Here is a 17,268-nt window from a genome sequence, read left to right as displayed (position 1 = left end):
GATGTCCAGAGAGAAGCCACGACTTAGCCTCAATCAATTCCTGCCGTTCTTTACATTTTTCAGAGAAACCAAATAACAACAGCTACAAAAACCCAGTTCTTTATTTAAAGCTGCTCTTTTCCAATCTGGCTTCCAAGTGAAGGTTTTCACAAACACTGCAGAGGCCAAACACAACAGGCCTACAGAACAGCTGAGGCTTGCTGGGTATGAGCCTGCAATCCGCTTTGCTTCTGAGGTGTGGAAGGAAAGAGGCAGCCTGGCTTCAGAGAAGGCTGTCATGGGCAGTTTCTTGGGGGCCCTTTCGAGTCCACAGCTGAATCGACTCTGAGTCGCCCGGAGAGCTGCCTCAGTGTGGGGCTGTGAGCTGCTCATGCTGGGAAGCGTGTTTTGCAGAGACCAGGCCTGGAGAAGCAGCGAGGCATGCAATCTTGACTCCCTCCATGGAAGAAAGTGACATTTCGGCCAGCCCTGCCCATGCACTCTTAAATATTACATAAACACAACTAATTGGTTATGATTGCTGCAGTGATCAGAGATGCATCAGCAATTTGATGTTTTAAAAAGCAGACATTAATCAAGAATACTAATATAAGCAGTTACCGGGAACGCTCTCATTTTTCTGGTCTTCTATCCCAAAATGTGTTGTTACTTTAAACGTTTCAGCTGTCATCATTGCCTCCTGTTATCCATTTAAACCAGGTTCTGGCCTAATGGGATCACCTGAGGAACAACTTCCCAAGACTCAATCACTTTGATAGCAAGTTATAAAAAATTCTAAAGGGAAATAACTCCTGGACCCTGATTTCTGAACACTGGCCGGCTAACAAACTCCAGCTCACTCACCATGAAAGGGAAGGAAGAGTCCCAGCATAAACACTGCCCTGGCAAGAGCTTCAGTCACCAAATGCAACAGCTGTGTCACAATAAACAAGGAGAAACCAACACAGTAAACAGGTGGGAAGGAGTGGCTGGAGGCGCTTAGTTGGGAATTAGCAGGCAACACAGTGCAGAGACAGAGACCTCCGACACCGGCCCCAGACAGGACTAGGTTTGACTTCTAGCGCCTTCACTTAAGAGCTGTGTGACAGGCACTTACAGACATGGCCAGCCAGTCGCCAGGTCAGTACCTGTAAGATGCCCATTGATACCTCAGACTGCCTGCTGACCTACTCCGAGTAGACAACATCTACCCTGTTCAATAACCTGGCACCTTAAGTGCCCCAGAAGAGAGGGTGCAGTCCACATACCTCCAGCGGGGGTGTTTCTCAAGGGAAAGCCCTGTCTTGTGCCTGGTCCAGGAAGCTCCAGATAGAACACACTGCTCCTTTTCTACCCGGATCCCCAGACCTGACCCCTCAACTCTCTGATAGAGTAGGGCTCGGGTAGGGTCTATAACTCTGTTTGGTGAACAACTCTCTCTAGGGATTCTGACACAGCCGGTTTGTAGAACAGTGCTTGGGAACCACTCTGGGGAAGAATTCAAATGGATCTTCACAGGCACGTCTGTGGTAACAAGGGTCTAAGAATTCCCACCCGGCGCAGCCAGAGAACAAAGGCTCTGTGTGCTCTGGTGATAAGCCTATTGGAACAGAGTGCTGCTGGGGCGGGGCTTTGTCCTGCGAGAGCTCTGACATCTCACTGTATCATTCAGACGATGAGCTCAGTGAGCTAGATCATCCCACGAGACGGTTCTGGTGCCACGTCTGGACATTTTTGGTGTGCCATAAATATTAATTCTTATTAGTGCTGACAGACATGCTAGGAGCATGAAACCAATATTTGAGGAAGAGAAAGACCAGCTCTCTTACTGCCCTTCTTCTCATATAGGCAAATTCATTGGCGTCTGGTAACTCCACAGAGTTGGACCAGTGAAAGCTGAGGGTCAGGAGATTATACCCAACCTGCAAGATTTTCTTCAGAGAAAGGAAGTAGAAGAAGAAAGTAAGTTCTTTCAACTACACATGGGTTAAATTTCCTTTTCTTATAAAGTTAAAAGAAATCTTATTGGTTCCAAATATGTATGTGTGAAAGAAAAATGTGAGAGTCAATGCCTAGATGAGTAAAGTAACTTTGGAGGAGAAGAATATCTAGATCTACTCTCAAGAAGATGATATACTGTTTACAGTGTTTGGCTTATCGGGAATAGGCGGAAAAGTTTTCTGTAATACAGCAGGTTTATAAAGCAATATTTTGCAAAAAACAATGTGTGTGTGCTTAGTCATGTCCAACTCTTTGTGACTCAATGGAGTGTAGCCCACCAGGCTCCTCTATACTCATTATCGAATATTTCTCTCACCATATAACATCTCAGAACCAGTTCTAGACCCCAAAGGCTGAGCTGTCAGTCTAGCCTCCATTCCATCTGAAACAAGTCTAGGAATAGAGAAAAGTGAAGGGCAGCATGAAAATACACACCCCAGTCTTTATCTCTTCCTTCACTCAGCACCACAATTTAAAAATGGGGACTGAGAATACAAGGGTGAATAATAAATGGCTGCTGCCCTCAAGGAACTTAAGGTAACAGAAACCAAACAACCACAGTAGCTGTATACTGTTAAGTGTATACAGTAGTCCAACAAGACATGTGGTATTATTTGTTGTTCAGTCGCTGAGTCGTGTCTGACTCTTTGCAACCCAATGGACTGCAGCACGCCAGGTTTCCCTGTCTTTCACCATCTCTCGGAGTTTGCTCAAACTCATGTACATTCATTTTAAAGATAGACTAGTGAAGAGAGAATAAGTAACTTGTCCAAGATCACCAGGTAGGAAGCACACACGTGTACAAGTATCAACCATGTGAGGTGACACAAATATAAATACTCTAGAGATGCCACAAATCAATACTGAGGCGCAGGGTCACTTTGGGCTGGAATGATTAGAGAAGGAATAAGAAAGGCAATGCTATTGTAGTTGCATTTTGAATAAGTGGGAGTTTTACAGGTAAGAATGGAGAGGCAGGGGATGTATTTTAGGCATAAGAAATGTTATTGAAATATAGCACAATTGGAAAATACTTTATTGAAGAGTTGAAAATAAAACTGTTTAAATCCTAAGAAGAGAGCACTTGAGGTTCTTAAACACACTATTACATGTATCTGGATCTAAAGCTTTTCTCATTCTCATTCTCCTTCACTAGCATCTTGCAACTTTCCTATTTGCCACAGCAATAAGAAATGATCACAGATTCTTCTATATGTATGAAAAGCAAAAGGTGCTCAGGCTAGTCAGCTCCTGCCTTGAGAAGCAAAACTTCAGAGCCAGTATGCAGGCTCATGTTCCTATCAATGGGCACACATGCCCGATGATGGGACCTCAGGTTACACATGAGCAGACAAGAGATACATGGGACAGGGGGCAAACTCCCTCCTCCACTTTGTATGATATTATGAAAGCCAAGTCGTTTCCTTATCACTGAGTACCTAATAGAATACTGTAAGTTAGGAATGCTAGTTTCATGACTGAACTCCCATGGTTCAGGTCTAATAATTAGGTGTGGAGGTGCGGGGTGAAGAGGGTGGGAGCAGCAGATGTGGTGCAAAAAAAAAAAGAGTTATTTTAGAAAACATTTCTGGAGAAATGGTTCTGTTTAGGGTGGGAGGGGGAGAGTTTGGGAGAGCAGCCAGAAAGGGCTACAGAAGCTGGCTGAGGACAGATCAGCTCAGAGATGTTAGTCAGGAGGCTATAGCTGGATACTGCTGACAGGCATTCAGGAGGAAAGCTCTCCTGCCCAGGTGATTCTGTCCACGGATGTTCTGTTACATTGATACATTCAGGTGGGAGAAGAACTGTCAGTAGGCCTGAGGTTTAAAAGTTAAGTCAAAAAATGTTTTGCCTTCCAGGTGTGGCTGAATAGCAGCCTCACTACCTGGCCAGGAAACAAGATGAGGGGACAAAAGAGAAGACGGACAAAGAAATAAAGATGGAAAAAAAAAAAAAAAGGAGTAATGGAAAAACAGTGAATTTAACCAAAAACCTCCAGAATTCAAAATCTGGCAGCACAAAGAGACTGCCAGATTTAGTATTTAGCACAAAATAACCGTTTCATCACTGGCTGATAGTCTTTGTTTTCACTGCATGAAACATTTTCTTCACTATATTGCAAACAATGGGATTTTAAACTCTCATTGGTGGAGCAATGGCTTCCTTTAATGTTCTATTCTCTTCTCTCCTCTGGTAAAGCTGTAACCTATTTGCAGCGCTGCAGTGTCAGATGAAACACTGGAGCTGAGCCAGGTCCGCTTTCTCATTCCCTCCTTCATTCAATAAATACTGTACTTACGAAAAGCCTTCCATGTTGCTCCTGAGTATAGCTGGTGTTTGAGATACAATGGTGAACCAAACTGATGGAGTTTATGGTCTGGGGCAGAGGGAAGGCAGACACTAATCAATTTACCACAAAAATATATAATAAACTGTTCACTAGACACATGGTGAGGGTGGAGGCTCTGAGCTAGCAGGCAGGGGCACAAGGCTGAGCCCAGGACATGTGGTCTTTCTGAGCCGTGCCCCAAAGAGGTTAACTGGATTGAGGTGGGGAGTTAGTGGAGGGTGTGTAGTGGATTTAAGGAACTGAAAAGCCTGTGGCTAGAACAAAGGGTATGAAAGAACACAAAACCTCCAGAGTGAGAAGGTGATTGTGGAAAAATGTCATTCTACTGCTCTCAAGAGTCCAGTGCAGAGGGTGTGTCCCTTTGGTCCAGACAGGGAGGACATCGTGGGTGGAGCACACTATTTAGTAACCATTTCTAGCTCCTCCCTACCCTGGAGAGTAATGACCCAGATTTTTTTTGAGCCTGATCATGTTCATTTTTGCTCTTCTATTATTTTAAGCAAAACACTGATATTTTTTTCACTGCCAAATTGCAAAACAAGAGCCATGTCCTTAAAAGGGCCAATCAAAAAGCCAACATATCTATGTTCCCAGAGCTTTTTCCTGGATTTTTCACATGTTGAATCTGCATTTTAAATAAATGATAAGGCATAACTTGGCTCAAGAGAGAACTGCAAAGATAAAAACAATAAGGATGTAATTAGAGATCTGATATTTTGATTGTTATTTGCACATACCCTACCAAGAAATTCCAACAAATAGACTCTGGTGGTTTTGCTCTATTTTAAACTCTGTGCATAGTGGCCCTGACACAGAATGGTGTCAGCACTTCCAGTCGAATATCTGGAAGGGCTATTGCTCTGAAATGCTACAGTTGCTCTACATTCAAAAGCCATTAAATACCGATTTCTATAATAAAAGGCTGTACTCATCTCAGATGATGTCATGTTGTCTGGGCTTCTGCATTCTCCAGGAGAACAACTTGAAATAATCAAGAGTACAGTGTGCAAACTCCCCAGGTGACCAGTTTTCCGATTTCTCTGGTAGAAGTGTGAGATTAGGTGAGATTAGGAGGGAGAAAGGGAGAAGAGGGATGGTAAGCAAGAGGTTCAAGTTTAAAAAAATAACAAAGGAAAAGTCATAGAAAAATCCGGGAACAAAATTTAAAGCATTCTGCTTTTTTTTTAAACAGATGAAGACATGTGCTTCACTTCTTGTACATCAAAGAGACGCTCTGAATACTGGAAACTGTAACTCAAAAGTGCTTGTTTACACAGTGAATTGTTTCTACACTTTGACAGAAAGGGTGTGCATTTCCAGTGAGGAAGTATCCAACCACATTTTAACTATGAAGGAAACTTTTTTGGCCAAAGATTGAATTCTTTGCAAGGTGGTGATTTGTACACAAAAGAAACTCAATTCTATATCACTGTATGCAAAAAAAAAAAAAAAAAAAATCAGATTTAACTGTTTTTCTTAACCACAACAACAAAAATAAGCAAACAAAGAATACAATTATTTCAGAGTATAGTTTGGACAAAACCACAGCATTTAAAATTAAAACCCTAATGCATTTTACACGTTGGAAAATGTTAATTGTTAATGAACACTGCACCCTATCAGTTTCCTGTTCCAGATGGCCCTCTGTCAGGCTGGCAACAACTCAAGAGCCTGCCGAAGAGGTGCAGGCATATGTCTTGTGTTTAAAATGAAAGGAAAAAAAGCAGAAGGGAGCTTCATTTTATAAACACTTCAGTGAAAATTACCATTCCATTTGGGACCAATTCACTCCAGGTGCTAAGAACAGAATAAACAGGCAACATATGAAGGCAGAAAAAGTCAGGTTTCCATGGGAATTACATTCTTGGTTACATTTACAACTAAATTTCAAAATACAAATGAATATCACCATGGTCGTACACATATGTTCTCCTTCTGTTTTTTAAAATATTAATCTTTTCTCCTCACATAATAAAATAATATCAGTGTCTAGAGCCTGTTGTGTCTCTTTTTAATTTTCTTTTGCTGAAATTCTAGGCTGAACTATTTGTACCTAAGTGTTTTCTCTCCTACCCAAGGTCATAATGGTCCTCCTTTTTGGCTGAGAGAATTCTCCTTTGTATGCATTTCCTGGTGGCTCAGATGGTAAAGAATCCACCTACAATGCAGGAGACCTGGGTTCAGTCCCTGGGTTGGGATGATCCCTGCAGAAGGAAATGGCAACCCACAGCAGTTTGCTTGCCTGGGAAATCCTGTGGACAGAGAAGCCCCTATTCTCCTTTATGTTCTGATTAAGGGTAATTTGACTTTAGAGGGATAATGTCTCCTAGAACTCGGGACATTAATTCAGTACCAACATTCTCAACAATTACCTTGCCAATGTTAGTTTCAAAAGCCATATATGACATTATTCCTGATCCCCTTTATTTTAGGCACTCTGACCTTGACAGATAAACTACAAAACAAATTTAAAACAAAAATCTCACCTGCCACTTTTACTTGGGAAGCTTATATGGGATCTGAATTTCTACTTACCAATAGGTCACCAAGTACATATCAAAATACTAACAGTAGTTTTCTCTCAGTAGTGGGTTCATAGGTAACTTTAAATTTTATTCTGTGTTTATTAAAGAGTAAAAGATAGTCCAAATACTCTACAATGAACAAGTATATTTCTGTAATCAGGGAAAAAATCCAATTATAAATATTTTAAGAAATGTATAAACATGAATGGAGTTTTAAAATTCATCCAAATGATAATCACTGCCCTGCTAATACTTATATTCAAAGAATCACATTTAATTACACAGCCATACACGACAGGCACAATTATGGCTACTTGAGTGTTGACAGCAATTATATGGTGAAAGCAGTTTGAGGTCTAAGAATTTCCCCAGTTGTTCTGATGCTGTTTTCTAAAACATTAGTGAAAATTCCAGACAATGATTTTTAGGCATATAAACACCTACTCCGAAGCAATTATTCTGGTGCCAGTGACATCTTCATCCATTTACAGGCAAAGTACCAAACTCAAGAGGGAGAAGATAAGATACGTTTTTTAGATATAAAGAAAGAAAACTGGTTTATTTGTGAATGTTTTCACAATGGCCATGCCTAGCATTTGTACATCAGTGTCCCCTCCTTTGCGGAACCACTCCAGTCCCTCTTCTATCAGTAAGTGGTCATGCTGGGCTGTTGATCACAGACCACTGCCAGTTCTCCAAATCCTGCCCCCGTCTCTCCTGCCTACTCCCCAACGCAGTGATGAACTCAAGACTCATCCTGGCCACAGACAACCCTATTCCCCTGGCAATGGAGACTGGAAGTCAGTCAGTTTCATGTCTTAGGGTTGAAAACAAAAACTCTTTTTCCTGAGTTGCTGTTCTGAAATGACAGAGGCCAGGAATGCCTTAGAGGGATGAGGGGGTCACATGGAGGCAGGTGTGACAGGAAAGAATGAGGCCAATACTCAGGAGGAAGAGAAGTTTGGAAGATGCAGAGCGTCCCGATCATGCCTCTAGAGTCCCTGCACCCTCATTCCTAAATACAGCTCCATCCCCAGACCTGCCGTTTGAGCAAACATGAAAGGCAAATACCAACCAGGAAGACATGTTAACAAAACATATGACTGAGCACTAATAACCTTAATACTACAGGTGCTCTGATTTAAAATCATCAAGAATAGAATTAATAACTCAGTCCGAAAAAAAGGAGAAGACCATGAGCAGACAATTCACAGATGAAATACAAATGGCAAATACCTGTTTTTCATCAATATTCAATGAAATGAAATTTATATGTGCCTTCTACATTGTTCTTTACATTTCCAAGTTTTCTACAAAGAGAAAGTATGACTACTTTCTAGTGGTGACTACTTTCTTCTAGTGGAGGGAAAACCTTAAAGATATTAAAATATAAAATTAAACTTAAGAATGTTAACCTGGTTATCAGCAAGCTGAATGAGTGGGTGGGCAGGGGTGGAGTGGCCTTGGGCCACTGTGTGCCTGGAACGCAGTGAGCATTGCTGGAGAACTGTGAACAGAGAAGGCCATCTCAAAGGAAGCAGACACGGCCGCAGGGAGAGCCCACAGCTCTCGGAGCGGAGGTTGAGTCAATGACTCCACTGCTTCCCTCCTGAGATGACAGTGATAGCCTGACAAAGACAACGGTACTGAGGAGGGGTTGGTTTAGAGTACACTGACTCTGATAAAAATAAAAAACAAATGAAGCTAGATCCCCAGAGTGGCAGCGAAAGAAGAGACCTAAGACGCACCTAATAAGACTCTCACTTTACAACGAGGAAGCTAAGTGACTTATTTTCAGGTTACACACCTATGACGATTTTCAGGAATGACCATTAGTCCCCTTCTCCTCTGTGCTCTTTTCGACCACAACACTCAAATCACTCCCATCTGATCCACAGCTATGTGTTTAAGAAAACTACACTGTATTCCATGCATTCCATTTGTTCTCTTTCATGACTAAGAAATTTATAATCTAATGTGCAATTAATAAGAATCAGCAATTATTAACCTCTCTGTCACACACACAATTATTACTATTGGCATCATGAGCAGACATAAAAATTAATGATTTAGACAGTCTGTCTCATGCCTTTGTGCGTATATAAATACCACTGCAAGAAGATCTGTTCCATTGTCTTAATTAAGAATGATCATTTTTTATGATCTGGCATGAAAAAATTAAGTACTTGAGAAAGTAATTTGTAGTGATCCCTTAATATCTTTGCAAAATTACTTAACTAGTTAGCTACCTTAATAGGCAGCTCTAAATATTTTTCTACACAGCTTGTGATGTATTTTAAATATGAACTAAACATTGTAAACTTCAGTTGATATAGCCATTTTGTAATACGTGCTGCAGTTAACTATTTTAATATGTTGGACAGTAAAACTAAATGTAACAGTTCCAACCTTTCTCATGGGAGTGATTTAGGGCAGACATATGTTCTTCATCAGAGTTTCCAGCAGAAATCTTAGAAATCAAGAGGAAAAATAGACCCTATTATACCAAACAGTGTTACAAATCATAATGGAAAACAACAGTCTTAAAAAGCTGTTTTGTTTTGTTTTGGTGCCCTGAAACAAGAAATCTGAAACACTAGAAATGAAGGTACATGCCTTGATGAAAAGTCTAATGCCGGAATGCCACAATAACTGAGACTCCATAAATTAGAAGCAAGAGATGAAGCAGAATCTTTTCTGAAATGAATTTTCCCTATCCTGAAGTCTTTCAGCTGAGTGAGTAGTGGATTCTGCAGTCATGGTTTTGTAAACTGTCACCTACTGTAATGAGCTCAAGTTTTCATTCAACTGTGGGTAACATTTAAGCTGGCAATGAACTTTCAGGATCACTCTGCTAGTTACCATGGCAACATCCTTATCATTGCAATGCTCAAGGTCCAAGGAACAACTTTTCAAGGGAAAGATATCTGAAATCTTGAAAACTGTTTTTCAGTTGAAATAGTGCCCTTAAGAGTAGAAATCTGCAGAAAGGTATATTTTGAAATTTGATGAATTACTGAGGGGAAGCTGTGAAACGAGGAAAGAATGCAGCCGTGATAGGGAAAGGAAGCACAAAAGCAGAGAAGTTCTCATTACCTCGTCTTTTACAGTCCTCTGCTGGGAAGTACTTCGTATTTTACAAAGACTGACTTTCTACAAGGCTGGGAAAAGTACTTGACCAATGATGAAAAATGCCTTGTTTGAAAGATATACCTCTATTAACATAATAAAATGTCTATGTCTTATGCTGATGGAGATGAAAGTTTTCATAATAAAGTATCAGCCATGAATGGCAATAATAATTTTATATGGTCTATGTTTACCTGAACTTTTTCAAAAGAGAAAAGCTGTCATATACAAATCATTGCAAATAGATTTTCACTTTTGGTTGTAGAATGCGGCTTTGTTTTGCTAAGGACAGGAGCATATATATGCTTTCCATTGGCAAGCAGACCTGAAAGAAAGCTGCCTTCTACAACCCACTGAAAACAAATCCTCAGCTCCTTCCTCATTCGAAGTCCTCTCTTAGATTCCCATTAGAGAACACAAGTGGATGCCGGATGAGAGCTCTCTAGACTGTTCTTACCTTCAGCCTTTCCTCATCTGTCATCCATGGTTAATCTTAAATGGGACAATAGGCAAGTGAGGACGAACAGAGAAGAAAAAAACTCAGGAAACAAGATCTCTTAAAAAAGTTGAAGATGATTTAAAAAATCATGGTCCATCACGAAGGTAATTTACACATTTTATTCCAATCAGTGTGAAGTTCTGATTATTCCAGTGAGAGTAACAGGAATCCTGCCATTATTTTATATCGAGGTTTGGGGAACTACATAGGAAAGGTAGCATGACTAAAGACCTTGCTAGGAAAAGTATCATCTTCCCAGAAATTGAGGACAACTTAGGCACCATCCCTTCCACAAAAATGACTTTTCATAACATTTTCAAGTCCTAAAATGTCTTGGTAAAATTCCTACTGATGCTCAAGTTCTGGTGTCAGCCTTTTGTGCTGGGAAGCTCTTCTCATGGGAGTGAGTCAGACTTTCTGGCTGGCTTTATTTTCTTGATGTCTTCCTAATATTAAGCCCCAAATTGCTTCCTTGCATTTTCCATCCAATAGTCAGAGTTCTGTGGGAGGTCGACTTCCACTTAGATGGTATCTTTACAGTATGGATTTGGAAGGAAAACCTATGCTACTTCACTGGTGAACTCACGGCAGATTAAAATGTAAACGAATGTGATTTTTCTTTTAGTTAAAAAAAAAAAGTCAAAAAAGGAGTTCATGAGATCTGTAGTGTATAATTTCACTGCCTAGAGATCTTTCAGATTTCTAGTATTAGAGATTCAAAAGCTTTTCTCTATAATAGTCAATACCTTAAGTAATACTTAGTCTAAAGATCGCAACCTGCATACTGGATACTAAAATCCAAAAATATATATATATATAAAGACTGCAACCTGTAAGCCTACAGGCTGAATCCTGCCTCTCAGTAAGATCCCTTGACTCATGCAGCGTTTTAGAAAATGAGCCAACTTCATAGGCAAATGATTACAAGTCTTCTGGTAGGACTTCCAGAAAGTTGTGGTTTTCCTGTACGAAGAAAAAAGGGCAGATTTCACTAGCATATTCCTTTTCCTTTCATCCTTCCTCCCTCCTTGCCCGAAGCATGGATATAACATATGGAAGAGGAGTATCCACCTCATGACCATGATGACAGAAAAAAAGGAGAAGGAAGCCAAAAAGAGTGTGAGTTCTGCTGCCTGTTTCTGACTTCCTGCTGTGGAAAAAAAAAACCTGTTTATTTTTATTTACTATTTAAGCTAATCTGGTAAATTTTCCATCACATATAACCAGGTACAATCCTAATACAAGAATACAGAAATTGATAATCCCAAATTATCAACAGGAACTAAAATAAGAATCTAAGAAATAAATGTAAGTCACAGTTTCCATGGTATTATCATGCTTCTCTCTGGAAGCACAGTTTTTAGATATTTTGAATCTTTCATTCCCTAGCATTACACTGAACCTTAATAAATAGATCTAGCCCCTTTAAAGACATGGAAAAATTAAAGACAGGAAATATAAAAATTCAGGAAAATAAATTGATTAATATAAAAATTGCTTACCAAAAAAAATTTTTTTCCAAGAGTTCTGGTGTCAAAAACTATATATGCAAGTTTTGTTTTTCTTTGTTTCCTGACTCCAGAGCCTTCTGACCAACACACCTTAGTGCATTGATTTGCCCTTAATAGTTTACAGGTGTGACAAGCTGCTCCTTCACTTCAGGTCACAGGTCAATAGGGTAGGGCCGGAAGTGATCAGAGCCCCTGCTGCTGGTTTCCTCCCACCACAATAGCCTGTCCACTCACCATGGGAGGCTACGCAAGTATTCTCATTGTTTGAATGCATCTCAATGTGAAAAGGCTGAGAAGCACTGTCCTATATGATAGCTAGATGCTCGCAAAATAATAACAGCAATGGGAAAAAATTACCTATTACAATAGTAAATGGATCAAAAATTAGCTCATACACATAACATCGTTTTATTCTCAGCAAAACCATGAGTGGTCAATAGAGTGCTTGTATTTATTATCAAAGTTCAGAGACATTGATTTGCCCACTAACACACACTGAGAGGAAATGACACAGCCAGGACTTCTGAGTTAAGGATTTCTGTTCTAAGTCTACACTTTTCTGATATACCTCCCTGTATGAGGATAGTCCAAGTTTGCACAGATCTTTAAAATCAGTCTTTTGATTTCATACTCTGAAGAAAGTTCAAATGGTTTTCCTTTGTTTTCTCTTGTGACTGCCATGCAAACACTAACATATATAGAAACCGATATTTTCTTTGAACTTAGCAAGACTGAGAAAGCACAACACTAAATGACACATTTAGGCCATATCAATTTTCTTTTTACAGCTCCCATCCCTGACACCCAAGAGTCAACCCTTGTTATTTTGTGTGAATAGAAAAGAGTTTTTGCCCACCATTTTCCCCAAGAGTACCTATTAAAAAGAAAATAATAGCTGCCGTTGACCATCTTAAATTTTGTTTTGTTTTTCCAATCACAATTTCTCATTGCCCTTTCCATAAAAGGGAAGAATAGAGATAAAAGACACTGTCAAAAGTAAATTACATTTTTAACATATAAAAGGAAATATGCATTTTAAACACAGCACAATTATTGTCAAGAGATACTACTGAAACAAAAAGAATTTAACTTTGCTACTCCTGTTTTAGAAAGCTAGACAACCAACAGATTTCAATGACTAGAAAAAATATTTTAATTTCTTTATAGCAATGCAGAAACAAAGAGGATACATGCACCAAAACAGGACAGTACAAGGAAACATCTGTAAGTCGCTATTGGGCTTCCCTGATAGCTCAGTTGGTAAAGAAACCGCCTGCAATGCAGGAGGCCCTGGTTCGATTCCTGGGTCGGGAAGATAAGCTGGAGGAGGGATAGGCTACCCACTACAGTATTCGTGGGCTTCCCTTGTGGCTCAGCTGGTAAAGACTCCACTTATAATGTGGGAGACCTGGGTTTGATCCCTGGGTTGGGAAGATCCCCTGGAGAAAGGATCTTTACAGATAGATTCAAAAACACAAGTAATATCTACAATATCAACCAAATATTATTCACTGTTCAGAAAATGAGCATGCATGGCATAAAGCAATAAATGTAAGCAAGCATAAGTTATAGAATACAATATTCAACGGTTATGGAAATGAATTTGTGTCAGCTTTAGGTCTCATGATTAAAGACATGGGCTCCAGACTCAGAACACCTGGGCTCAAGTCCTGGTTTTATCACTTAGCAGTTGTGTGATGATAACATGATTCGTCTTTAGTCCAGTATTGAACTTTACTTTAGAAAGTATTGCTTTCTTGATTCTATCAATAGTTAAGATTAGTAAAATTACAACATTATATGAAAAGCACAATTCTTATATTGATTACATGCTTATTTTCAATAATACTTCTAAATCTCATCAACCACAAATGTGCAGAAGACATAAAATAATTTCTGCCACCCAGTAACAAGTAAGTCAAGACTAAAAGTTGGAATAATGTTAAGTGCAACACTGTGGGCCAGACTAACCTAGTTCCATGATAGGCTAAGCACATTTGGAAGACAATTCAGTTCTTCCGGTACATACTGGGCATGCCTTGTACTGATTCAAGACTGAGTCACCCCTGCCTCAACACCATCCCATTACTCCTTATCTTGAGATGTAGGTTAAACATTCTCTTCAGCAGCTAAGTGTAAACATAAACCCGACTCCTCAGGCCATGTGCCATTTCAACATACTTAATAAGAGGCATATCTATACTGGCCAAGTAAAAGTCTATCTTCAGAAAGCAAGTCCTTTTTGTGTCCACAGAAGTTGACCAAGGCACGCATGTTCCACTGGCAAGTTAACTTACATCAAGTTTAAACAGCACATCTTATTCATCTATTTAAATTGCACATCCAAAGTTAATCTGGGTAGGAATGTATACTTTGTATTATAAAACAAGATGTCACATGTACACCCATGGCTGATTCATGTCAATGTATAGCAAGAACCACCACAATATTGTAAAGTAATTAGCCTCCAATTAAAATAAATTAATTAAAAAAAAAAGATGTCTCAAAAGTTTAAAACTGCACTAAAACTTTCATAGATTCTTTTTTTCACCTTCAACTGCTAAGCTTACAAATTTTCCTGATATATAAATACAAATGTACAGAAGTGTTTTTAATCATGAAATCACATTTATAAGCAAGAAAATGCAATATCCTGAGCAATCAAAAACAGAGAAACTAATAAAGAATGAAATTCTGGGTCAATAAACACCTTGAGCAAATATCAAATGAACACTCTGACTGCTTGACCTTAATTCCCAAAATAATACAGTAACTCACTAGTGCTGCAGAAAAGCTAGCCAAACACCCTCACTAAAACATACCATGCTTGTTGTCTGTTTCTGGAACTGTGTGTGTTAAGAATAACATCAAATTACACTCTCCTAGCATTCAAATCGACTTTGAATCAAATCACTGTTCTAAGCTTTATACAAACCGTATGAAGCCTTTCTAAGTCAATATTCATTTATAACCACACACACACATGGAATCCCACACAGCGCTGTACCTTAATGAAATGGGAACAGCTCCCACACATTTTCCTTATGTAGATTTTATGTTGGCAAGCAGGTTCTGTACTGAGCAAGGAAATGCTTCACTTCTATGGGAACCTCATTCAGTTTCCATCTCATCAGGGTTTCATTTTCCAGGACCAGACATAGGAAAGGCCAGCAGTGGGGCACAAAGGAAAGCACATATGCACAGGACATCCAGGTGGACAGCAACACAGCTTACTTCTGAGCAAGCTCCCCAGCCAGGGAGGCAAGACAGGGGACAGGGGAAAGGTCGGGAGATACCTTAGTGACCTACCTAGTTGAGCCTTCCCCAGTGGAAAGGTCTAAACACACCCCCACGCACATATACTCAAGAATGAATGGCAACTTGGTCTGTTTTTATAAAGTATTTAAGTTTCACATGTAAGCTTTAATAACTTCTCACTCTCAAACAGACTTAGGCTCAATCCATACTACTGGCAATAAGTTTTACACAAAATATAAATAACATTGAATTTGATATGAAACAATACAACTGATTACCTCCTTAAGTTGGGCTTTCATAAGTTATATCACAGTTCTTATTAGAAATGAAAATGGTTAGATTTTATGACTTTTAATTAAATATTTTCCCCAAATCAGCACAGCCTACTTCACTGGGATATTTGGGTATTATTTTGGATACTATCAATTAACTCAGATTTAAAATGAAAAATGGAAGTCAAAATATAAAACTATTCTTGAAAATGTCAATTTTCATCCTATAACATTGTATAGTATCTTAGGGAAACGGGTTTGCTTTTTCTAAAGTTTGCAAAGACAATCTCAAAGAGAATACGTCATCAGAAACCTTTTGAATAGGATGTACCATATTTTATTTTTTCTTAAAGATATTACATCTTGTGAGAATTTTGCTGTTTTAACAAGACTTAGGTTCTAAGACTATGAATTCTAAAAAAGCAACTAGAAGGCCATTTTACTACCACAGTTGGAAAAAAAATTTACTGCAATAAAAACTTCTAATCCTAAAAGCCGACTAGAATTCATCAGGCCTCATGAAATCCTAAACAACTCCAATGAAGATAGTTCACCCTCTTTCCAAAATGCCTTTATTTTAAAACCTGCTTTCTGTATCAGTGATGCATACGTCCTCTATTTTTGTTAAACACTTACCTGTGATTTTCCTCAGCAAAGGTGACAATTCAGACTCCTCACAAAAGACCTGAGCCAATGCTTTCTTCACTTTTTCTTCACCTTCACCCAGGTCTTTGTCCACTGAGAACTCTCCACCGACAGAATAAATATATAGCAGGAGGACCAGCAGCTCTTCGGGGCTGTAGTCATCACTGGTCCTCTGGTTCAAAGGCTTAATCATGGGCAGCAGCTGATTTAACACAACAGACATTGTCGATTCCCCAATGTTCTGAAATAAAAGGGGGGAATAGGACATACGTCAATCTGTACAAAGGTGTAATTTATGCACTACATGAGTCCGAGGATAGCATGCAAACAAGTCTGTGATGGTCACTGACTAGATGGGTTTTTTATTTGTTTCTTGTCCTGGAGAGAATACTGCAGGAAATTTGGCGTTAGAGCTATGTTTTTGAAAGATCTAGTTCATCAAAAGGCTGGTCAAGTTGCATACCCTTTTGTATTATCTTACATATTTCTTAAACAAATAAGAGCCCATGTATTCTAAAAATAAAAGTGTAAGTACTTCAGACACTGGAAAATGTAAATATCTGTAAAGTAATATGATTAAAAATAAAAACATGCCAGCACCTATGTATACAAATGAATGCTGACACTCCTTCAGAGGAATTACTTTGGATTTTATAGCATATTCTTTTTAATATTCTTTAAGTTGGCAAATATGAGTCAGAATAGATTTTTTTTTAATAACAATGAAAAGTCATTTTCTGCTAAATCTGGTCAAAGTGGGTAATGACACCTCAAGATATTTTGGGGTTAGTCTGAAGGTATGATGATGGACAGGGAGGCCTGGCATGCTGCAGTCCATGGGGTCACAAAGAATTGGACATGGCTGAGTGACTGAACTGAATTGATTCACCTTTAAACTTAAAAAAAAAAACTGTGCTTTTAGATATTTCAAGTTCCTGAGTGATATTTAGCAGAGAATTTCAAAATTCCTTTCAAGTGATGATAGCATCGTAGTACTGAGCGAGTTGCATAATTTCCAAGGCACTATGCACACTGCTTGTACAAATTCTGAGGTTTTTGGTGAATAGACAAATCCCCAACTTACATGGTGATTTAATTT

The 17,268-nt window shown here is 39.1% G+C and overlaps 1 protein-coding gene across 2 annotated transcripts in view; it reads right to left on the bottom strand.

Moving 5' to 3' along the window:
• SCFD2 (sec1 family domain containing 2) overlaps positions 1 to 17,268 on the bottom strand; it is a 396,134-nt gene that overhangs the window by 222,559 nt on the left and 156,307 nt on the right. For both annotated transcript variants that reach the window (XR_015165415.1, XM_086405773.1), the window contains exon 5: positions 16,161 to 16,410. Coding sequence is in view for 1 of the 2 variants with exons in the window: in XM_086405773.1 (XP_086261899.1) it covers positions 16,161 to 16,410 (250 nt within the window). In the remaining variant the exon portion in view is untranslated. The remainder of the gene's footprint in view (positions 1 to 16,160; positions 16,411 to 17,268) is intronic.

This window comes from Bos grunniens, chromosome 6 (assembly GCF_055505025.1).
Source record: "Bos grunniens cultivar Pamir isolate PY7600 chromosome 6, Bosgru_T2T1.0, whole genome shotgun sequence".
NCBI classification, from domain to species: Eukaryota; Metazoa; Chordata; class Mammalia; order Artiodactyla; family Bovidae; genus Bos; species Bos grunniens.
The sequence above is the reverse complement of the archived record's forward strand: the minus strand, read 5'-3'. Positions and strand labels throughout refer to the sequence as shown.